The following is a 23212-nucleotide window of genomic DNA, read 5'->3' as shown; positions in this document are numbered from 1 at the left end:
GCTACAGTGCTTTGGGACTCATGAATAAGTGTCTTGTTGGCTATCAGAATCAGGCAATCCAGGGACCATCCCTTGGGTGGCAGTTGGAAAAGCTTGGGCACAGACATGTGTAAAAACTCCTAGGGAAATACTAGTGGCTTGGAGTGGGCTGGAGGGACAAGGTGGTTTTTGTTTTTGTTTTGTTGATGGTTTCCTTCACTGTGCTAAAAGCTGTTTAATTTGACATAATCCCAATTATGCTTTTTGTTTGTTTTGGGGCTTTTTGATTTTATTTTCCTTGGAAGACTCATATCCAGAAAAATATTGCTAAGTTTGATATCCAAGAGATTACTGCCTATGCTTCCTTTTAGGAGTTTTATGGTTTCAGGTCTCGTTTAGGTCTTTAATCCATTTTGTTTTGTTTTAAGTTTATTTATTTTGAAAGAGAGTGAGAAAGAGTGCATGGGAGGGGCAGAGAGAGGGAATCCCAAGCAGGCTCCACACTGTCAGCACAAGGAACGTGATGCAGGGTTCGAACTTATGAACCTATGAGATCATGACCTGAGCCAAAATCAAGAGTTGGACACCCAACCGACTGAGCCACCTAGGCGCCCCTTTAATCCATTTTGAATTATTTTGTGGATTGTGTAAGAAGGTGATCCAGTTTCATTGCTGGAGTTATACAATTTTCTCCGCACCATTCATTGATTGTATGTTTTTGCCTTTTTTTTGTTGTAGATCAATTGACTATATAAACATGAGTTTATTTCTGGGTTCTCAATTCTATTCCATTGATCTATGTATCTGTTTTTGTGCTGTTTTATTACAGCCTTGTAATATAATTTGAAATATGGTATTGTGATCCCTCCAACTTTGTTTTTCTTTCTCAAGGTTGTTTTGGCTTTTTGGGGTCCTTTGTGGTTCTGTACAAATTTTGCTTTTTTGTTTTTTGTTTTTGTTTTTTGCTATAGTTCTGTGAAAAATACTGTTGGTATTTTGATAGATTGCTTTGAGTAGTATGGACAGTTTAACAGTATTCCTCCAATCCATGAGCATGGTATATTTTTCCATGTATTTCTGTCATCTTTGAGTTCTGTCACCAGTGTCTTATGGTTTTCAGAAGATAGGTCTTTCACCTCCTTGATTAAATTTATTCCTAGATATTTGATTCCTTCTGATGCAATTATAAATGGGAATTTTCATTTCCCTTTCTTGCTCTGTCATTATTAGTGTATAGAAATGCAACATATTTCTCTATATTGATTTTGTATTATACAACCTTCCTGAATTCATTTATTCTAATAGGTTTTTGTAGAGTCTTTAGGGTTTTCTATGTATAGTATTCTGTTATTTGCAAATAGTGACATTTTAACTTCTTCCTTATTGATTTGTTTTTGGTTTTTAATTTTTTTATATTTGTTTATTATTGAGACAGAAACAGAACATGAGTGGGGGAGGGGCAGAAAGAGGAGAACACACAGAATCTGAAGCAGGCTTCAGGCTCTGAGCTGTCAGCACAGAGCCCGATGTGGGGCTCGAACCCATGAACCATGAGATCATAACCTGAGCCGAAGTTGGCCACTTAACCAACTGAGGCACCTAGGCACCCCCTTCCTTATTGCTTTGTATGCCTTTTATTTCTTATCTGATTGCTATGGTTAGGACTTCTAATAGTAAGTTGAATAAAAGTGGCAAGAGTGGACATCCTTGTCTTGTTCCTGATCTTTAAAGAAAAGTTGTTTTTCTCCATTTAGTATGATGTTAGTTGTGTGTTTGTCATATATGTCCTTTATTGTGTCCCCTCTATACCCACTCTGTTGAGTTTTATCATCAATTCATCTTGAATTTTGTCAAATGCTTTTTCTGCATCTACTGAAATAATCACATGATTTTTATCCTTCCCTTTATAAATGTGGTGTATCATGTTGATTGATTTATACATATTGAACCATCCTTGCATTCCTTGCAAGTGGGATCAAATCCCACTTGATCATGGTGTACTATCCTTTTAATGTATTTTTTGAATTTGTTTTGCTAATATTTTGCTGAGGATTTTTGCAACTATGTTCATGAAGGATAGTGGCCTATAACTTTGTTTTTTGGTAGTATCTTTGTATGCTTTTGCTATCATGTTAATGCTGGCCATGTAGAATGAATTTGGAAGGATTCCTTCCCATTCTGTTTTTTGGCATAGTTTGAGAATAGATGTTAACACTGCTTTAAATGTTGGGTAGAATTCACCTGTAAGGCATCTGCTCTTAGACTTGTTTGTTGGGAATCTTTTAATTATTGATTCAATTTTGTTACTAGTAACTGGTCTGTTCAGATTTCCTATTTCTTCTCAGTCTTGGAAGATTATATATTTCAAGGAATTTATTTACTACTTCTAGTTTATCCAATTTACTGACATGATTTTCTGTAGTAATTATAATTTTTTGTATTTCTATGGTGTCATTCTTCTTTCATTTTCAATTTTGAACTTTTAAAATTATCTAATGGTTTATCAATTTTGTTTACAGAGAACAAGTTTTTAGTCTCATTGATCTTTCCTATTGTTTTTCAAGTACTTATTTCATTTTTTTCCCATTCTGATCTTTATTATTTCTTTCCTACTATTAACTTTGGGCTCTATTCTTCTTATTCTAGTTCCTTTGAGCATTAGGTTAGATTGTTGATTTGAAGATTTTGTTTTTATTCTCAAGTTTGCTAACATACAGTATAGTCTTGGCTTCAGGAGTAGATTTCAGTGATTCATCATTTACATATAACAGCCAGTGCTCATCCTAAGTGCCCTCCTTACTGCCCAGCACCCACTTTCCTGTATTGCTGTGAACTTCCTTCTTAGACCTGCTTTCACTGCATCCTAAAGACTTTGAACTGTAGTGTCTCCATTCATTTGTGTCTACTTTTTTTTTTGTATCCTCTTTGATTTCTTCATTGATTTACTGTTTGTTTAGTAACATGTTACTTAGTCTACATGTGTTTGTTTTTCTTCCAGTTTTTTTCTTCTAATTGATTTCTAGTTTTATTAAAACTGTACTGATCTGGAAAGATACTTGATATATCTTGTGTTTTTTTTTTTTTTTAAGTTTTATTTAAGTAATCTCTACACTCCAAGTGGTACTCGAACTCATGACCCCCAGATCAAGAGCTCCATGCTCTTCCAACTGAGCTGGCTAGATGCCCCTTATGTTGGTCTTCTTAAATTTATTGAGACTTGTTTTGTGGCCTATCATAAAATCTGTCTTGGAGAATGTTCCATGTACCCTTGAAAAGAATGTATATTCTGCTCTTTTGGAGTGGAATGTTTTATACGTATCTCTGAGGTCCATCTGGTCTAAAGTTTTATTCAAAATTATTGTTACCTTATTCATTTTTCTGTCTGGATGACCTATCCATGGATGTAAGTAGTGCTTTACTATCCCTCACTCTTACTATATTACTGTCAGTTTCTCCCTTTATGTCTGTTAATATTTGCTTTATATATTTAGGTATTCTAAGTTGGGCATCCCTTTACCAATATGTAATCTTTTTTTTTTCTCTTGTGACAGTCTTTGTTTTAAAGTCTATTTTATCTGAGGGTGTTTGGGTGGCTTAGTTGGTTAAGCATCTGACTTCAGCTCAGGTCATGATCTCACAGTTCATGAGTTCAAGTTCCACACTGGGTGAACTCATGCCCTGCTTCAAGTGAGTACAGGCCACACTTTGGTTAAGACCCACTTCTCTCTTTCTTTCTCTCACTCTCAGCCCTTTGCTCACTGTGCCCTCCCCCACTTTTCAAAAAATATATATATATAGTCTATTTTATCTGGGTATTGATACCCAGCTGGGTGTTTGGTTTTTGTTTGTTTCCATTTACATGAATTAGCTTTTTTCTGCCTTTTCATTTTAGTCCGTATATGTCTTTAGATCTAAAGTGAGTCTTTTGTAGGCAGCATATAGATGGATCTTGTTCTTTTAATCCATTCTGTGTCTTTTGATTGGAGCATTTAGTCCGTTTACATTTAAAGTATGATTGAGGGGCACCTGGGCGGCTCCATCAGTTAAACATCTGACTGTTGATTTCAGCTCAGGTCATGATCTCATGGTTCATGGGATTGAGTCCTGCAGTAGGGCTCTGTGCTCTCTGCCCCTCCCCTGCTCACTGTCCCTTTCAAAATAAATAAATTTTTTTAATGTTTGTTTATTCTTGAGAGAGAGACACACACAGAATCCAAAGCAGGCTCCAGGATCTGAGCTGTCAGCACAAAACTGACACAGGGCTTGACCCCCCAACCCACAAAGTGTGAGATCATGACCTGAGCTGAAGTCAGACACCCAAGTGACTGAGCCACCCAGGTCACACACAAAATAAGTAAACTTTAAGAAAAAAAGGATTGATATGTATTCATTGTCATTTTGTTACTGTTTTTGTAGTTCTTGTTTTCTCTTGCTATCTTCCCTTCTGGTTTAATGGCTTTCTCTAGTGTTATGCGTAGATTCTTTTCTCTTTATTTTTGTCTGTTATAGGTTTTTAGGTACTATTGGGTTCATATGTAATACCCTAAGTGTATGTAGCAGTCTGTATTGATTTGATGGTCACTTACATCAAACACATTATAAAAGCATGACATTTTTACTCCTTGCTCCACATTTTATATATTTGATATTCTGTCTCTTTTTATTTTGTATATCCCTTGACTAATTTTTGTGTATATAATTGATTTTACTACTTTTGTGTTTAAATCTTTTTCCTAGCTTTGTGATGATCTACTACCTTTACTATATGTTTATTTTTGAGAGAATGAGCAGGGGAGGGGCAGGGAGTGAGAGGGAGATACAGAATCTCTGAAACAGGCTGTAGGCTCTGAGCTGTCAGCCCAACGCGGGGCTCAAACTCAACTGTGAGATCATGACCAGAGCCGAAATCGATGCTTAACTGAGCCGCCCAGGTATCCTGCTGTATGCTTACCTTTACCAATACCTTTACCTTTACCATGTTCCTTTCTTGTATACTTGTTAAAGAATTCCCTTTAACATTTCTTGTAAGGCCATATACAGTGCTCTTGGTTGTAGGTTTTATCCCCCTCAGTGCTTTGCATATATCCTACCACTCCCTCTGGACTATAAAGTTTCTGGAAAAATCAAAGGATAGCCATAATTATGGGGTTTCCCTTGTATATGACTGTTTGCTTAGCTCTTGTTTTTAAGATTCTCTCTTTAGCTTTAGTTCTTGCAATTTTAATTATCATGAGCCTTGGTGTGGACATCCTTGAGTTCATCTTGTTTGGGCCTCTCTACATTTCCTGGACGTCAGTGTCTGTTTCCTTTCCCAAATTAGGGAAGTTTTCAGAAGTTAGTTCTTCAAATAAGTTTTGCCCCCTTCTCTCTTCTTCTAAGAACCGTATAATGTGAATTTTATTACACTGATGATGCTGCAGAGGCCTCTTAACCTACTATTATTTACCCTTTTTGCTCTTCAGCTTGATTGCTTCCCGTTACCCGGATGCATTCTTTTGCATCCTGTAATCTGCTGATTCCCACTAGTGTATTTCTCATTTCAGCTATTGTATTCTTCACCTCTGATTGGTTTTTAGATTTTCTCTCTCTCTGTTGAAGTTTTGAGTTCATCCACTCTTCTCTCAAGTCTGGTGAGTATCTGTATGACCATTACTTTGAACTCTTTATCAGGCATATTGCTTATCTCAGTTTTGTCTTCTTTCATTTGGAACATATTCCTCTGTCAGTTGGTCCAACTCTGGGTTTGTGTCTATGTGTTAGGTAGGTCAGCTACATGTCCGGATCTTGAAAGCAGTGATGTGCTGTTGTAAAGCGTACAGAAATCCCTAGTCTCTAGAACCGAGCACTCCAGGAATGTCCCGTGTGGGCTACATGTGCCTCCTGTTGTGGCTGAGCTGTGACCACCGTAGGTGCTCTTGTTCCCGATGAGGCCTCGTTGCAGCTGCTGTGGGCGCACCAGGGGGCAGGGCTGGCACCCGGCCCAGCTATCTGCGAGGTAGTGAGCCGCCGTGACTGCTGCAGGTGTGCTGGTGGCATGGGTCAGCCCAGGGCAGATGAAGAGTGCTAGAACAGACACCTGGAATCCTCTGGCTAGCTAGGCTGGGAAAGGGCAAGAAAAATGGCGCCTGTCAGCACTTTGATTTCCAGAGAAAGTCCCTGCAGATGCCTGGCCCACTGGCACACGTCCTAAAATTACTCTGAATCTCCATGTATAGGCCCAGGTGCTTTTCAGGTGGTGTCTTCTGTGCTGTGTCTTAGGCTGGCTGTAGCTTACTAGCTCTTGGAGGGTGGAGACTCCATTTCTTACAGCCCCCCAGCTCTCCTGGAATTAAACCTTGCTGGTTTTGAAAGCCAGACGTATGGATACACACCTTCCGAGTGCGGGTCCTGAGGCTGAGGGCGCTCAGCGTGCGCTCTGATCCCCTCACTCCTCTGTGGTGAGGACGTCTCTCCCGTTTGTGGGTAGTTGCGCTGGGGGGGTTTGGTTCCAGGCTGCATTTCTGCTCCTCCGACCCTTTGCAAGGCGGCCTTCTCTACGACGCGCCGGAGGGTGTTCTGTCGTGGGCCAGCCTCAGCAGTAGTTGCACAGATGGAGTCGTTGCCTCTGTGGGACGAGGTGAGCTCGGGGTCTTCCTCTGAGCCCTGGAAGCGGTTCTGGATTCCCTGTGCTCCCCGGGGTTTTCTCACCTGCTAGTTGCCACTTTTTAAATTACCAGACCCATCATCTAATTTGATATGCAGTTTGGTTTCTTAGCCAGTCGCCTTTCTCAGAGGAATCCTGACCTCTAGTATCGGCATTCTGATCTGCTAAGCAACTGCAATTGCTTTTTTCTTTTCCCCAGAATGTTGAGAGCATCAGAAGCTGGTTTGTATTTAAGTTCAAGTGATTCTGAATTAAAAATCCTAATGGGTTTTTTTTTGGTAGCTTTGCTATTTATCCTATTTTTACACTAAATCAGAAGTAGAATTGCGTTTCTTATAAACGTCCTTAAGGATTAAGCCAATTTTTTATTTGGATGTTAGCATCGATTGTGCTTTCCTCACAGGCGTCATCTTTAAGAAGCGAAAAGCGAGGCTCCTCCTATCTCGTCTCTGCCCCAGAAGGCAGTTCCGCGGGATTTGTTGACCAGCATTCCCAGGGCCCAGGAGCGTATTACATGGAAACATACTTAAAGAAGAAGCGGGTATACTAAGTTCCCTCTTTAGAGTCTCCTGAGGTTTTTTGCAGTATCTCTGCGGTTCATCGCTGCCTTAACTACATTCAAACTAGCCATATCCTTTAAATACGGGTTTCTAATTTCCCAGAAGGAAATGTATAGTGCAGCAAGCAGAATTGCCAAATAAAAATTAAGTAGCAATAAGACCATTGAGGACAGGTTCCATTAGAATTAGATGCATCTTAATGTGATATTAACTTACAGTCCATTGGAAATTTAACAATGTTCCAGTATTCCTTGTTTAGGACTGGGAATAATTTTGACACCATATATAGACGTGTGAAGCAATAAATGGGAGACAGTCTTGTTTCCTGAGCCTTAGAAGAATGAGTTTCTTATATGCCAGTGTGCATTTCAATTGGGTATCCCTAGAAATAACTCATTTAGAGATTTTTTAGGACTTTTTCCTAGAACTACAAGAGGGCAAGTACAAAATGCATGGGTGGTAATGTTCTAAAGAGGCTCTACATGCAAGCTAAATACTTACCCCCACTCCAGTATAAAACCAGAGCGACGTCCAAGTTATGCACAACTGCAGATGCTTCACTTTTACGTACCATTTATACCTTTTGTGAAGGACAAGGTATTTTTTAAAGCAGCTTTGGTGAAGTGATTTCAGGGGTTGGCAGATGACACCCTGGGGTCGAGTCCATCATCCCTGTTTTTATATTGTCTGCAAGCTGAGTAATGTTTCTATTTTTAAGTGAAGTAGAAAAGATTTGAATTCTGTGAAACTCAAATTTCAGTGTCATTATAAAATTCTATTGAAATACAAACCTGTTCATTCATTTACATACCGTCTGTGGCTACTTTTGTGCTCTGACAGAGATCAGATGGTCTGCAAAGCCCAAAATATTCTCTGGCCCTTTCTTGGGGAGAGTGTGCTGACCCCTGATCTAATAGCACGAATTTTCTAATCCTTTAACTTGTGCAACAGACTTGTAAGCGGCCAGCAGTGTAGGTTTCTGCATCTGATTTCATGGCATAAACTAGTGTGATCTAATTGCCAGAACAAGGTCTGTTTTGATTCTTAGATGCCCTATCTCCACACTGTAAACAGTCAGTACTGCTCTTTCCGAAGTACTACGGAGGACGAGTGCAGCAGTCCTGAGCTAGCAAGTTATACGTCACTTTCTGCTTTGCCTCTTACTCTTACCAGCTGTTAATTTACTTCTGTAAGAATTGTGTTTATTGCATATATAACTTTTGACATCACCAAGTTTGTTCCTTGTTAGTAGACTCATTGAAGACATGGAGTTTAAGAGTCTCAGTCTTTTTGAAATCAGATAATAGTAATTTGGGCAGGAGATGTGGTTATGACTATATGAGGTTTAAAACTGGTACATACATTGATTAACTTCCATTTGAAAATTACAGGTAAAAAATCGTCTAGGAAGTAAGCTGCCTCTAAGTAACTGGTCAGGGTTGTTATTACTCAGCAGATGAATAATGGTTTCTCCCCAGTCTGCACTTCTTCCCATCTCCTACTGCATTAAGCATCTTCAGGGCTTAGTCACACCTCTCCGATAGCACAGACATAAATCAGAGCTGCAGAATGAAAGCAGGAACAGGCTGAAGGCACTAAGAGATTGTGGACTGGAGCACGTGTGGCTCTGCCATCTGGACTGGCCTGTGCGCTGTCCTCACTACACAGAACAGCTAAGTGGCGTTTGTTTGTAATAAGGACCATTACCAAACTCCCCCACCCCCTGCAAAGTCTCTACTGTTATTTTTCTATGTAAACAAATTGTCTGAATGCTTTGAAAGTGAAATCTTAATATTAAAAGGCATATGCATGTGAGTCTCTAGTACATTTATTTGTATAAAGAGTAAACAAAGTGCATACAGAGTGGCCACAGGTTTGACACAGACAGAGACCTTGGGTGATGTAGGGTTACTGAACAAATTTAAATGGCAAGTTTATTGTTGCCATTGCATCAATCCAGAACTCTCTTTCGGACTCAAAAGGTTGAAAAGTAATGACGACATCAAACAAATGCTAGACGGCATTAACGAAGAGTTTTCCATTCTTGGTCATAAAAGATCTTACAGTTCACACTGAATCAGAGATTACCCAGCTATCTCCAAGCAAACTGAAAACCGTCTGTAGACCCTGAACTCTCGTAGACGGTTAGGCACTACAATACTGACTGGCTGTGTACGGCACCGAAACCAATGCTGGAACAGCTTGGCCCAAAGTGGCAGGGTTCTAAAAGGATCTCCCTGGACATTTCGTACAAGCATGTAGGACAGTATCCAGGGTCTTGGAGTCAATCCTGATTAAACATATACTGTTGAGGAAAGCACAGGCCTGGTTCTCAAGAATGAACATGCAGCAAAGTATCTATCCCACAGCTGTCCCCCTGGGTACGACCTGTTTTCTCAAAAATCAGTACTGCCGGTCACCCAAGGGGACAGGAGCTAAGCCACTGAAGAAACAACTCAAACTTTAAGTCCTACTGATGACAGGAATACACTTGTCTTTGTATAGAAACAATAATCTAACTGGTATCTAATATTTTCAAGAATGCTTGGTCTATCACTGTATAGATATGGAAATTCGAGGGCAGGTTACAATACTAAGTCCATCAATCTTTGTCTTCAATTTACCTGCTGGGAACAAGTGCTTGGGTCAGCTCCTCGTTTGCTTGTGCGCAACTGTGATGGTAAACTAGCCAAACAAAATGGTGGTACCTGTTCTTTCCAAAAGGAGGAGTGCTTAAGTGCTTTCTATTATTCTGGTTGCCCTCATTTGTTACGGGTGCCAAATGTAAAGAGGGAAGTACTTACACATAATGAGCACTGCAGTGTGCCTTATACATGGTACATGCCCAAATACAAATTTTTTCAATTAAAATTTCTTTTTAAAATGGCTTGGGTATTGGCCAGGAAAGGAGGACTTGCTACACAGGACTTGCTATAAGGTTATTCATGCCTCTTATTTTAAAAGTGCTTCTAAAAGTGCTTCAAATCCTTTAATTAAGTTCTGAAAAGTTGTCCGATTAGTTGGTTGGAATTCCCAGCATTTTCTCATAAGTTGATAAACCTGTAAGATGAAAAAAAAATTGATGACTTTCCTTATTACTCAATTACTCTTGTTAACGGAAAGTGCTATTTATGAACTAGAGTGGCCACATTTCCTAGATCTTAACATTTGAGAAGCTCATGAATTGACCTTCAAAAAAATCCCCATCATTATATCTCAATATAGACTCCATTTCCTCACTCGTTCTTTAGACCATTTGAGATGCACTGAAGAGTATGTGTGAGTGAAAGTCTTAAAGGCTCAGTTCACTTTAGAATACAGAAAACTGAGTGTCATAAGTGCTATGGGCTCCAATGCAATTACTGTTGACTCATGAACAACACGGATTTGAGCTGTGCGGGTCCAGTTGTCCAGAGAGCTGACTGAATACAGTACAGAGCTTAGTGTGTACAGTATATAACACATCCACAAAGTGTGTGCTACTTATTACCACGAAGGCTTTTAGTCAAGGTAAAGTGACATTCAGATTTTCACCCGGAGGAGTCCAGCGCCCCCAACCCCATGAAAGTCAAGGGTCACATACTTGTCACAATAAGGCTACACCAGAATCTGCTCCTTCAGTGTTCTCACGGAGGTGAGCCTACTTTTGGAGGGAATCCTTAAAACATAACTGTCCTCTGCCCCAAAGACAATTTTTCAGATGTCTGATCTGAGAGTCAGCTTTCTACTTCTTCCCACACCTCCACCTCTACCCCTAAGCCCTGAAAACATGATACAAATTGGTTTAGTTCTGTAAAATGACCCACAAATACCTCATCTGGGCAGTTAGGTGGACAAGGCAAACGTTTTCCTTCTTTTAACGTATTCACAAGTCTTGTTACTGTCATCTGGCCATGAGTTGGGCCTATCATTTTCAGGAACAACTATGTAAAATAAAACCAAACAAAGTATTTTAGCATATATTTATATAATAGCAGGTTAAGGTAAAATTCCTAGAATTAACTGGAAGTTAAGATAATAAAAAGGCTCATCTCCTTACTAACTTTAAATGGAAGTTGCAAATCTTGATTTGCTCTCAATGATTAGTCTATAATCAATCTCTCAGACCATACCAATCCCCTGGCTGAAGGGCTTGTCCCGGTGACAATGACCTCATTTATGAACGTGTGAGTCTCAACTAAGGCCCTACCCACTGCTCCCCCATTCTTCCAGGAAACTGTCCCTGGACTCCCCACACAGGTAAGATCCTTGAAAAGCAGTGTCATTTCCTAGAACTCTGGCTCCTAGAGAAACAGGACTTGAGAGAGCCACAAATAAGTGGCAAAAACCATGTTAAATGGAAAAGTGACCCTTTCCATTATAACACACTGACTAGATTCTATTTAAGAACAAAATTTACACATGTGAACTGGGTGTGAGGTTCAGATGAAGGGACAGGAGGACTTACTGCCATGGGGCTAGAATCAGAGTCACAGTAAGTAAGCAGCTCATGCAGAGTCACGCCAAACGACCAGACGTCAGAGGCAATATAAAATTTACACTGAATTAAACATTCTGGAGCATACCTGAAAGAATGCAGAACATGACACTTCATTTCCTGGGAAGGATACTTCAACAAACATTATAGAGTAATTCTGAAATATCACCTCCTCAGTTTTTCTTAGTGTTTAATACCTTATCCACACATCTGACAAGTCCAACAGTACCGTTTGTCACAGGCTCTCTGTAGCACACAGTTACTTTAAAATATTAATTTGTGCTCTTCACTTCACAGAGCACGTGTTGTCCACGTGGAGGAGGGGGCAGCAGTGGCATAGGACAGAAGGCCCCAGGTTTTCGTTCAAGTTCAAAACTAGCAACGATCTCACTGCCCAGCTCTCTTCCAACGTCAACTGTTAAAGGGGGATGATCCCCAACTGCCCAAGCCAAGAATAGAGGCACACACCACCCCTCCCCCCGCCCATATCTAGTTTTCTAAATACTTCTCAAAGCTACTCACTTCTCTTAAGGCCCAACGTCACTGCCCTAGTTCACACCCTCTGGGCTTTGGCGTGAATCAGATTCCCTGGCTCCATCTTGTCTCCCTCCTCATCCACAGTAATCTTTTTAGATTTTTTCTTCTTTTGGAGGCCAGGGAGAGGAGCAGAGAGACAGAGGATCCCAAGCAGGCTCCACACTCAGCACGGAGCCTGACGTGGCTCGATCTCACCACCCTGAGATCATGACCCTGAGCCTAAATCAAGAGATGCTTAACTGACTGAGCCACCCGGGCGCCTCCCACAGCGATCTTTTTAAAACAAAAGCTGCCATTCTTAAACCATCCCATGGTATCCCAGAACTCTTGGGGTGGAGAGAGTGTCAGCTCTGTGACTCGGCTTCCAGGGCTCTGCCTTCGCAGGTCCTCGAGACCTCCCACGGGGCCATCCAGCCACACCGAGCTGATCTGGGTCCTGGGCCAGTCACTGCTCTCATCTCATTCTTGCTAGTCACACACACCTTTTTCTAACCATCGTTACAAAACCCCACGCATCTTTAAAATCGCATCTTTACAAGACTTCCAGAAAACGAAGCCCAAACTCTTCTACACTTAGGATACCATGAGACTGGCTGTCCCATCCATTAAATCCTGAACTCAGTCTGCTTGTTCACCAGAGATCTCCAGGACCCAACACAGAGTAGGGCCCTGATACATACTTATGAATGAATAAGGCTTAGGCTCCACAGGTGGGAGAGATGGAGGTCTGTCTACACAGGTGCCCCTCGGAGGAACTGCTCAGTTCTGCAGGAGCCTGGAGTAGAGGCTTAAACAGCCTCGCCCCTAGGTGGCGCTCCAGGCTGCGAGGGGTCAGTCAGGCTGCGGCCTTCTGACCACCACAGGCCGGGGACCTGTGAGCAGACAGCCACGCTGTAGGCGGGCTGTGCTCTGCTCTGCCCGGGATCTCCCCGCACCGGTCAGTGCCCCATCCCCATTCTGTGTGTGGGTGTGACCCCTGTAACGACTGCCGGCTTCAAGGGCTGTGTCAGATGAATGCGCTCTCCTGGGAGGCTGGAGACGCTGAGTGGGTGGGTCGTGTCCTCCACTCCTTGGAAGATGGTAGCGTATAAACCTCAGGCATTTCTGTGTGGGTTGCTTTCAGGCAAACAGTCTAAAAGAGGTTTCTTGAAGGCAAAGATCAGTTCCAAATGTCAAGTTCTAACCCTGACTTAGGCAGGAGGAATAAAAGACATTAACAAAACACTAGATTCAGTTACCAAAACACAGGGCTGTCCCGGTCATCCTTGACTGTGTAGTACTCTTTGTCGGTTTCAATGGCTTTGGTCAAACCAAAGTCTCCAATTTTCACCTGATGCTCACTCTCCACGAGGACATTCCTTGCTGCTAAGTCCCGGTGAACGTACTGCCGAGAACCCAAGTAGTCCATCCCCTGCGGGAGAGAAGCCAATGTAGAGTCATCTGTTAACGGCCAGCTCAGCTTGTGTTTTGTATCCATCACTCTCGGAAAAGCACAAATGTCATTTCATTTACCTATCATGCTTTTTTTTTGTTGTTTTTACCTGAATGCAAGAATAGTATAACCAACCCAATTCAAAGAAATACATATTAAATCAGCAATAGTCAATGAGAAAGAATGAAATCTGGCCATTCGTAGCAACATGGATGGAGCTTGAGGGTGTCATGCTAAGCGAAATAAGTTAGGCAGAGAAGGACAGACACTATAGGTTTTCACTCATAAGTGTAACAGGAGAAACTTAGCAAAGGACTATGGGAGAGGGGAAGGGGGAAAATACTTGGGGAGAGGGAGGGAGGCAAACCATGAGAGACGCTTAAATACTGAGAACAAACAGGGTTGATGGGGGAGGGGGAGAGGGGAAGGGGGGTGATGGTCATGGAGGAGGGCACTTGTCGGGATGAGCACTGGGTGTTATATGGAAACCAACTTGACAATAAACTATAAAAGAAAATAAATTAAAAAATAAATCAGCCATAGTAACAAATCAGCTCATTTTGTTAGCACTGACTAATTTTCATCCAAACCATGCACAGCAAAATAAACTCAGGGACAGTTACTGGAACACTTCCCTCCTGCAGTCTACTTACAAGCCAATTACCCGGGACAGAGTGCCTGATGTTTTCATCTTTAACATGCTTTTTTTTTGTTTTTACCTTACAAATCTGAACAGCATATTTTAACTGTTGTTTGAGGTTGATTTTGTTCTTATTCTTTGGAAGATATTCCTTAAGGCTTCCTGAAGGCAGAAACTCCATGATGAGCTTAATACCATTTCCTCCTGTTGAGGAAAAAAAAAACACCCATCAGAACAAGGTGGCCAGATGAAGGAACTGTGGGGGACTGGAGGGAGCAGGATCGGGACACACAGGCCCTGAACCGATTTCAGTGTCGCCCCTTGAATCACAGGCCAGCTATTTAAACCTCTTAAGCTCCTGAACCTCGTGATCCTCAGCAATGAACAGAGATAGTGACACTTGGGTACACACTCCAGTCACCAGCACACACCGAGCTAACTGTGCTCTGCGAACAACCGCAGATGACTGATTATTAAAAATGATGAGCCACCGCATTTCATTACCAATTTTAGAGTCTAGTATGTGAGTGTTCTACTGGTTTGTAAAAAAAGATATTAGTAAATACCCCCTTGATTTGGACAACCAGAAAATGAAATATCCTGGCTAGTGTCGGACCAGAACCGGGAAAGGGGACAAAGGTGTATCAGTCCCATGAGGCTAAGTGTGAGTATGAGGATGAGTGAGGTCCCATCCCAGTCCTGGTACATGAACAGCCTGGAGAGAGAGTGCCGGAACCCCGCTGGGGCTGCGGGGGAAGCTGGGTGACCTCCCCGGCAGCCCTGCGCCCAAGGATCTGACGGTGCATCCAACTGCGAAGCCCCAGAGCTCACGGGAACCAGCAGCTGGCGTGTCCCGGTGGCGCAGACAGGGCCCGGGGCACGACCTGCTCGGCATGGGCCGTATAACCAACCCCAGACAGGCCCTTAGTTTTCAGACCACCCTGCACAGCACAACATACCGTCTTCTGTGCAGATGCCTTTGTACTTCACAATGTTCTCGTGATAGAGGTTCCTTAAGATTTCAATTTCCTTCTTCAGATCAGCTATGTGGTTACCTCCACTCTCGGGCTTCAGGGATTTGACAGCCACCTGCTCCCCGGTATTGTCCCCCTCGGGGTCATATCTGCAGAGCTCAACCTTCCCAAAGTGGCCCTGGAAGGAAAGATGCATGTGCCTGATGAGAAAAGCCCCACCCGGGGGCCGGCAGAACACTCAAGATGGCGCTTGCTCCTCGCACTGTTCCAACGAAGGCCAGGGGTGCACAGTACAGCCCGACCTTACAGGCAACAAGCTCCCCCAACTCCCGGCCCTCCCCACAGCCCCCCCACTCTTGGTCCCACAGGCCACCTCTCTGTTACTGAGCTAAGACAAGGAACTGTTGAGCCAACACATCGATCCCAGTTCCTGTGAAAGTGTAGCTCACAAGGGAGGTTACTTCTGGACCTGCAGGATGACTGCAGCATTCTCTGGCAGCCGTGGGCCCAGCTGCGGGGCAGGCGCCAGGACGTGGCTGAGAAAGGCCCTGCATGAAGAGTGTTCAGGAGACGTGGGGTCAGACCTGTCCAGAGCTACCCGCCAGCGAAGGCCCAGTCACCCAGTCTTCCGAGCTGGCTCCAGAGGCAGTCGATGTGCACAGAATCAACAGACTGTCAGGGTGGTGTGAGGAACTAAGGCCACTGTTACGCGCCCAGCACGCAGCCTGGGCAGACAGGAGACACTCAGTGCAGGACACGGTCTATGTTCGCCTAACTGAACTATAGAAAACCTGTATTTAGACACAAATCCCAGTAGCTGTTCTGGTCACCTTAGCCATAAGGAAACTCCCATTCGAAGTCCAAGAGAAAAAGTGACATTCTGTCTGGCCTTCTGTGTAGTAAATACCCCTTATTTAGGCAGCCTCACAGGAAAAGTCCAAGACAGGGCTCTTCTGTTTCTACCACATCTACACCTGTTTCCCCATCTCTCTCTCTCCATTCTCTTCTATCCCTTGGAGAAACATCGAATCTGGAAGAAGCAGACCAGCATCCTGTGGGCGAACCCCGCCACCTGGACGGGCAGGTGTATGCACACACTGCTGCCAAACAGAGACCCTCCCGGGGTCTAGCGGCGCAGGGCAAACCCAGTGAGATGCTGTCTCTTCATAAACCTTGGCTCACAAAGAGAACAGAAAGTGGTTTGGGACGCAGGATGAGGTGACCCGGTCAGCAGAGACTCCTGCCCAACTTGCCTCTCCCAAGTCACGGATCCTCTTCAAGAACCGCTTTTCAAAATGTGTGGGATCCACTTCGGTAGCCGGCTTTCGTTCTGAAACAATGTCTGGATCTGAGAGAGGAGGAAAGCAACCATGTTAAGGAGGAGTGACCGCCATTCACGGGCTCCTAGTGATTCTGCTGCTCCCGCGGACACTGGCTGTCCTCAGCCAGACACCACAAGACAGGGTCTTACTCTGCTCCTCCAGTTTATTGATGTCTCTCATGATGGCTCGGAAGAAGGGTCTCTGGTTGGGGTCATAGTTCATGCAGCGGGTCATAAGGTCAGCCAGCTCCTTACAGGACGGTGTCACTGGCCGGCACCGGCTTTCATAGAATCGCTCTTTCTGTAAAGAAGAAAAACCACATGGGAGAAACCCCAGGGACCCCTCACTCACCTTTTAGCGCTGGCTACCATCCCTCATTTATTTCCCAGTGCCTCTACATAAAGGCAGATTTTCACAGATGTGTGTTACACTGCCTTATTCTGGCCTGGGGAAATGTTAGTTCCCGTGCTAAAATCTGATTTCAAGTTCGATGGGCAGTTAGAGGGGCAGCGTAGCCCAGTCCTGAACCTGCCGCATTCCAGGGCAGTCAGGCAGCCTTCCTGGGATACAGCGTGGCAGGTTCTTCAAACCCTTTGACTCATAATTTCCAACTATAAAATGACTCAGAAATAAGTCAGATATAAACAAAGATTTATGTTCAACGATAGTCCCTGCAGAATTAGATAGAACATTATAAATTTAAAAACAACCTAACTGCCAAACATAAAATTAGTTAAGTAAATTTGAGCTTAATGAAACAACTCTTATGTTAAATTGGAAAAAATTGTAAGACGTATTTAACTATGTAGGAAAGTACTCACAATATTAAATTAAGAAATAGAGCCTGTTTAGCTATATCTAGCATGGTGTCAGTTGTGTTTAAACAAGACAGACAGAAACAGACTGAAAGACAAAACACCAAAGTGTTAACTAGTGGCTGGGAGGGACTGAAATATGACTATTTTCTCTTTTTCATAGTTTTCTGCATTTTCCAAATTTTCAACTGCTTACTACTTCAAAATTCTAAAAGAAATAATTGATGCTACTTTAAAAAAAATTAGGTGAAACCATTACCCTCCAGATTTTTTAAAAAAATGTTTGAGAGAGAGAGATAGAGCACAAGTGGGGGAGGGTCAGAGAGAGAGGGAGACACAGAATCTGAAGCAGGCTCCAGGCTCTGAGCTATTAGCACAGAGCCCAACGCGGGGTTTGAACCCACAAACCGTGAGATCATGGCCTGAGCCAAAGTTGTATGCTTAATCAACTGAGCCACCCTGATGCCCCTATCCTCCAGTTTCTAGCGAATCCCATGAGTACAGGTTTCTCCTCTGTCCCTGGGGATCCTGGGTGGGAGTGGGGGGACCACAGAGGAGGAGGAGGAAGACGGGCTGGAGCTGAGCTGGGAGCTGCCCTCGCCTCTCCGTGTCACACACGCTTCCCGGCTCCGGTGCAGCGCAGCCTGGTGGAAAGGCCATCCAAACCCCTCAGGGGTACCTGGGAGGAGGGGAGGAGCCCTCTTTTATCAAAGGCACAGGCCCTTCCTTACCCCAGTGGTGCATGCTGCTTAGCCCTGAGTACACAGCAGGTACTCAATAGATACTGACTTTTCTCCACAAAGCCTAGGCTGAAAATCCCAAATAGCAGACTGATAGATCTGAGGGTTTCCCCGCTGGTCTTTACTTAGCTCTGCTTTCCCAGGCCCCGTACTATGTTTACCTGGCCAAAGTTACCTGGTTAAACATTCTACCTCTTCAGTATCTCCTGCAGGTGCCCCCTCCACTCTGGGTTTCCACTGCCTCTTCCCGTCTCTGTCCTCACCACCGAGAGCCTCCAAGCAAGTGGTCACTCCATAGCCTGTCCATCCCAACCATGGTGTCCGGAAGAACCATTCCCATGCTGACCTCTAAGCACCTCACTTCTCCACGCAAACCCATCAGTGTCCCACATCACCCCTAAGTAAAATCCTGTAGCTTGGAATTTAGGGCTTTCAATAATCTGACCCTGAATGACCTTTCCCAGCCTATCACCTGTCGTTCCTCTCCACGCTCGAGGCAAAGGAAACTGCTCACTGCTTCCCACGGACAACCAAAATGCCACCTTCCCCTGGACTCAAAGTGATGCTGCTGCCCCGATAAATACACGAGACCCATTCCAATAATTGAACCACTGAGTCAGGATCAGTAGTCCTTGACTGTCATTTTACTATTTTATCCCTTTAGAGTTGCAGTCTCCACACTTTCTGCCCATAAATTTAAGAGGTTCGCACCTTGCTGGTCCTGCACTGTAGCTGAGGAACCCAGGCACGTGCCTTGGCTCCCTGGGTCTCCGTTACCTGAACCCTGCAGTGAGGGTGACGGCACCGCCACACACCTGACCTGAGGGACCGTCGGCTGCTAGTCGCACATACTATGTGAGGAATCGTTGTTCTTGCTACTACAGGTGAACTCTCCTAACCCTGCGGTCCTCAAGGAAGGCAGGACCAGTGTCTGTTTAATAGTGAGCCTCCAGCTTTTACTTTGGCCCAACACACAGCAGAAACTCAACAGGTATCTGTGTTAATGCTAATGGGCACTTCAAATCTAAGGTAAATAATACTATAACCTTCTACTGAGCACACACTGTGTGCCTGGCGTTTGCATGCGTTATTTACTTAACCTTCACAATAGCCCTGCAAAGTAGGTATTATTTATCCCCATTTTACAGATGATGAAACTGAGGCTCGGGGTAGTTAAGTTGATGCTTTCGAGGTCACAGAGCCAGTAAGCCTGTGAGGGGGATTCAAGCCCACCTCCACGTCTTCTCACAACATGAGGCTTCCTGACAAGTCCTGGGACGTCCACGTGGGCTCGAGGAGCCCTCCCGCAGCTCGCGCCCTGGAAGGCAACTGCTCACCTCAATCAGGGTCTTGTCCTTCAGAGGGATCTCGCCATTGTAGCAGATCTCCCAGAGCGTGGTTCCGAAGCTCCACTTGTCAGCAGCCACACTCAGGTTCTTGGAGTCTTCAACACACTCAGGAGCGATCCACGGGATTCGTTCTATGCACTCTGGACAAAGACCAGAGACATTTCCAGATCAGTTTCTGGAGTTGCCAGGGGAGTAAATCACTGTCATCGCAGCAGAAACTGTGAGCTAACGAAGAAACTATTTTAAGCAGTGCTTTCCAAACATGGACCCAGGGGGAGCTTGTGACGAGTGCCATTTTCCAGGCCCCTCCACCCTGGCGAGCTGGCACAGCGGTCTTCGGCCCAGCAGCTGTGTCTGTTTATCACAAACCCCCCCAGGAGTGTCATGCAGGGCCAGGCTTCCGATGCTCTGGGCTCAGACAACAGCAAAGTGCCCCAGGGTGGAAGCCAACACTCGGGAAGGAGAACAAAGGCTTAAGAAAGAGAAGGCAGGGGCTCAGTCGGTTAAGCATCCAACTCCTAATTTCAGCTCAGGTCACAATTTGTGAGATCAAGGTCCACGTCGGGCTCTGGGCGGTCAGGGCAAGCCTGCTTGGGATTCTCCCACTTCCTCTCTCTCTGCCCCTTTTCCACTTGTACCCATGTGTGCTCGCTCTCTCAAAATACGTAAATAACATTCAAAAAAGGGGGGGGCAGGAAAAGAGAAGAGGCCCACACATGCAGAGTAGGCAGGGGTTAACCTCACTCACGCACTCTGCACAATCACCCTGCATTGTGTGTTTGCTTGAGATGGGAAGCCTGAGGTGAGACTGTCCCACATCTCTTGCAGCTGGCTAGTTCGGCCCCGTTCTGGCCTCTTGCCAAGGCCAGTGACCTGCGCAGACACCGCTGCTGTATCCAGGGAAATGCCCCTCAACAAGCTCTCCTGGCTCCTGCTGGATACAGGTCGGAAGGCCCTTCCTGAGCCGGTCTTCACGGTCAGGCCCACCTCACTGACCCACAAGGCCCAGACGAAACCCCACCACCTCCCTGCATCACCCTCTGTCCCCAGCTAGGTGACGTCACTCTCTCTGGATGCCACAGCATTTTACTGGCACCTCTTGTGGGTGTTCTGGAGCTACCAGTGTCTGCATCCCAGGACCCTGGACAGATTCATGGCTGAGTCTGTGGTGGCTGGTGGCAGATGAGCAGATGATGGGTGCTACCCAGGCGCTAAAGAATGCTTCCCATTCCCCTGCTAAGGAGTGAATGATTTGGGTTGTATCTGAAAGGCTTGTTTTCATCCTGGTTCCCTTCCAAACATAGCCCATTCTTTGAATTACTAAACAAAACTCTATGAGCCCGGCACTGTGCTTGGTGCTGGAGACTGCTGGCCATCACAGGCCAGGGCACTAGGCCTGGGGCACACTGAGATCCCACACACGTCCCCTTAGGCTAAGAGGCAGAGTACTACTTGTGCAGTGCTGGTTGCAGGGTCTCACCTCCTGGCCCATCTTTTCCTTTGCAGTTCTACAGCTCACGATCACCTCATTCAAAGGCCGCAAGAGCATGGCTATCACTTGGGTGCCTCCCCCAAGCTCACCAACAACAGCGGAGGGCCCAGGAGACCCGGCTCCTCTAGACACCTCTGCGACCATTCCTGGGGCCAGCAGCCTCCCTCTGTGCTGCCCCGGCACCCTGCACACAGCTCCTTTGTTGTCAGGACCACACGGGCCTCGGGTGAGCCGTGTTTCTCCTACCACACAGCTCCCAGAGGGCAGGGTCCGGCCCTCCCCATGTTCCACATCTCTCCCGGCCCCCAGGGCAGAGCAGCAGTGCCAGATGCCTGTCTACTAAAGTGTCCTTCTTAAATGGACACACACCAGAGCCCTAGCCCCCTTCTGCCTGCTGGCCTGACCTTAAATCAGGTGGGGATAGGGAGGGTAGAAGGGTGAAGGGCACGGATGGGACCTGGGGTGGGAGGGAGGGGAGACACACCTTGCCTCGACAGCACAGTGATGGGGATGCCGGGGTCACTGAGCTTGATGAACGGGCCGAACTCGCTGTTGATGCCCTCACGGGCCAAGAGGAGGTTTTTAGTGCACACATTTCCGTGGACCAGGTCTTTATCCTCCTGCAGAGTAAAAAGGGTGAACTCAGTCAACTCAACCCCATGGGGCTGCCTGTCTTCCCTCCTTCCCTCACTCCCCATTTCCAAGCCTGGCCCCTCACATCATCTCTCCATATTCCCCCGCAACAGCCATGCCCAGGCAGTCCAGCCCTCTCTCCAGTTATCTGTGTGACTCAGGCACATTACACCGGTCCCCTTACCAATAAAATGGGGATAATGGCAGAGCGGGCCCCACAGGGCTTATGTGAGAATGACACCAAGGAGAACGTGTATGACTCCTGAACAGCAGAGCCACAGTAAGCGCTGCTGATGCTGGTGGTTTTGCTCCTTTGACAAAAATCGCACTGTTTCCACCCTTACCTACTGTGCAGTACAGAAGTCAGTCCTCTGGTGTGATGCAATTTCCCTCAAAACAGGATTCGTACACAAGCACACAAACAGCCCCAAATGACCATGGTCACTAGGTACCAGGCACACCTGTGTTTAACCACAGAGCCAAGGCCCCTCCAGCCAGCCTGGCCAGACCCCCTTCCTGCCACCACACGGGCATTCTGGCTCCTGGTGGGGACCACCACAGGCTCCAGAACAGACTTACCAAGTAACTCAGGGCACTGGCCAGTTGTTTGGCAACTTTGAACTTCCATGGTGTGGTGAGGACATCGCTTTTCCGGTGCATGAAGAGGTCCAGGGGGCCCCCCTCCACAAACTCCTCCACCATGATATCTACAAGCACAGAAGCACCCGTAGTAGGGTAGGGACAGTATCTTCCCTCAGCCCCTGAGGAGAGCCCACTTCACTGGCTGGTACTCAGCTTGGGAGGACACAACCGTCCTTAGGTACACAGGGCAGAGAGCGCCTCCTCCCCGCCCCGAGTGCTTACTCCGCTCTCAGCGTGCTCACCCCGCCCTCCCAGGTCCAGCACGCTGTGCATTCGAGAAATGAATGAAACTACATATGGAACTTAACTCCACATCCACTAGACCTGCTGCAAGAAGAGGCAAGAAGCCCAGGCAACGTAAAGGTGGCATCAGCCCTGAGTTGTCCCCACACCGCCCATGTTCCCGGCCAGGACGACCTCCCCTTCCACAGTGAATACACTTACTCTCCACATCTCGGACACAGACGCCATAGAGGTACACAATGTGCTTGTGGGAGACCTGCCTCATCATGCTGGCTGCCTCAAAGAAGGCCTGTGGGAGCAGAGGACACAGAATGTCAAGGTCAGACTCCACTGCTCTGAGTCCAAAGGGGCTCGGCTGAGAGGAAAGTCAATGGGTCCCCAGAAAACTCACCGTCATCATCCCAGGCCCGGAAACTGCTCCCCTGGCCTTGACTGACCACAGGCATTGCTAAGCCTGGCTGGGGTATGGGATATGTTTAGACAACCTAATGGGACACAGGCCCAGGCTGGAGGGAGAGGCTAGCTGACAATTCTCCATTAGAAACGCATATCCACCACTTTCTCTTCCATTACACTTTGAGAAATAGCAATGATGGGCACTGTATTAGAATAAACAAAAAACAGCCAAATCTCTGTCAAGACCTGGCTTTATCCCTCTAACCGTGTGTAGGATCCTGGGCAAGTCCTTTTACTCGTCTGGGCTTTAATTCTATAGACTGTGAAGGGATACACAG

General features: G+C 45.6%; 2 protein-coding genes across 4 annotated transcripts in view; one reads left to right on the top strand and one right to left on the bottom strand.

The window, feature by feature from the left end:
• The window catches only part of RAVER2 (ribonucleoprotein, PTB binding 2), a 102296-nt gene extending 93299 nt beyond the window's left edge, over window positions 1–8997 (top strand). Inside the window, exons 15-16 of the mRNA XM_029945819.1 lie at window positions 5556–5609; window positions 7026–8997. Of these exons, the coding sequence (XP_029801679.1) occupies window positions 5556–5609; window positions 7026–7172 (201 nt within the window). The 3' untranslated portion in view covers window positions 7173–8997. The remainder of the gene's footprint in view (window positions 1–5555; window positions 5610–7025) is intronic.
• JAK1 (Janus kinase 1) overlaps window positions 8993–23212 on the bottom strand; it is a 125918-nt gene continuing 111698 nt past the window's right edge. For all 3 annotated transcript variants that reach the window (XM_029949765.1, XM_029949764.1, XM_029949767.1), the window contains 12 exons: window positions 22680–22767; window positions 22173–22300; window positions 21445–21580; window positions 19457–19608; window positions 16714–16864; window positions 16496–16590; window positions 15228–15420; window positions 14348–14472; window positions 13435–13607; window positions 11630–11747; window positions 10995–11105; window positions 8993–10242 (listed from right to left, as the gene is read on the bottom strand). In XM_029949765.1, the coding sequence (XP_029805625.1) occupies window positions 10135–10242; window positions 10995–11105; window positions 11630–11747; window positions 13435–13607; window positions 14348–14472; window positions 15228–15420; window positions 16496–16590; window positions 16714–16864; window positions 19457–19608; window positions 21445–21580; window positions 22173–22300; window positions 22680–22767 (1578 nt within the window). In that variant the 3' untranslated portion in view covers window positions 8993–10134. The remainder of the gene's footprint in view (window positions 10243–10994; window positions 11106–11629; window positions 11748–13434; window positions 13608–14347; window positions 14473–15227; window positions 15421–16495; window positions 16591–16713; window positions 16865–19456; window positions 19609–21444; window positions 21581–22172; window positions 22301–22679; window positions 22768–23212) is intronic.

Source organism: Suricata suricatta, chromosome 8 (assembly GCF_006229205.1).
Source record: "Suricata suricatta isolate VVHF042 chromosome 8, meerkat_22Aug2017_6uvM2_HiC, whole genome shotgun sequence".
Classification (NCBI taxonomy): domain Eukaryota; kingdom Metazoa; phylum Chordata; class Mammalia; order Carnivora; family Herpestidae; genus Suricata; species Suricata suricatta.
This window is presented reverse-complemented; position numbering and strand designations above follow the sequence as displayed.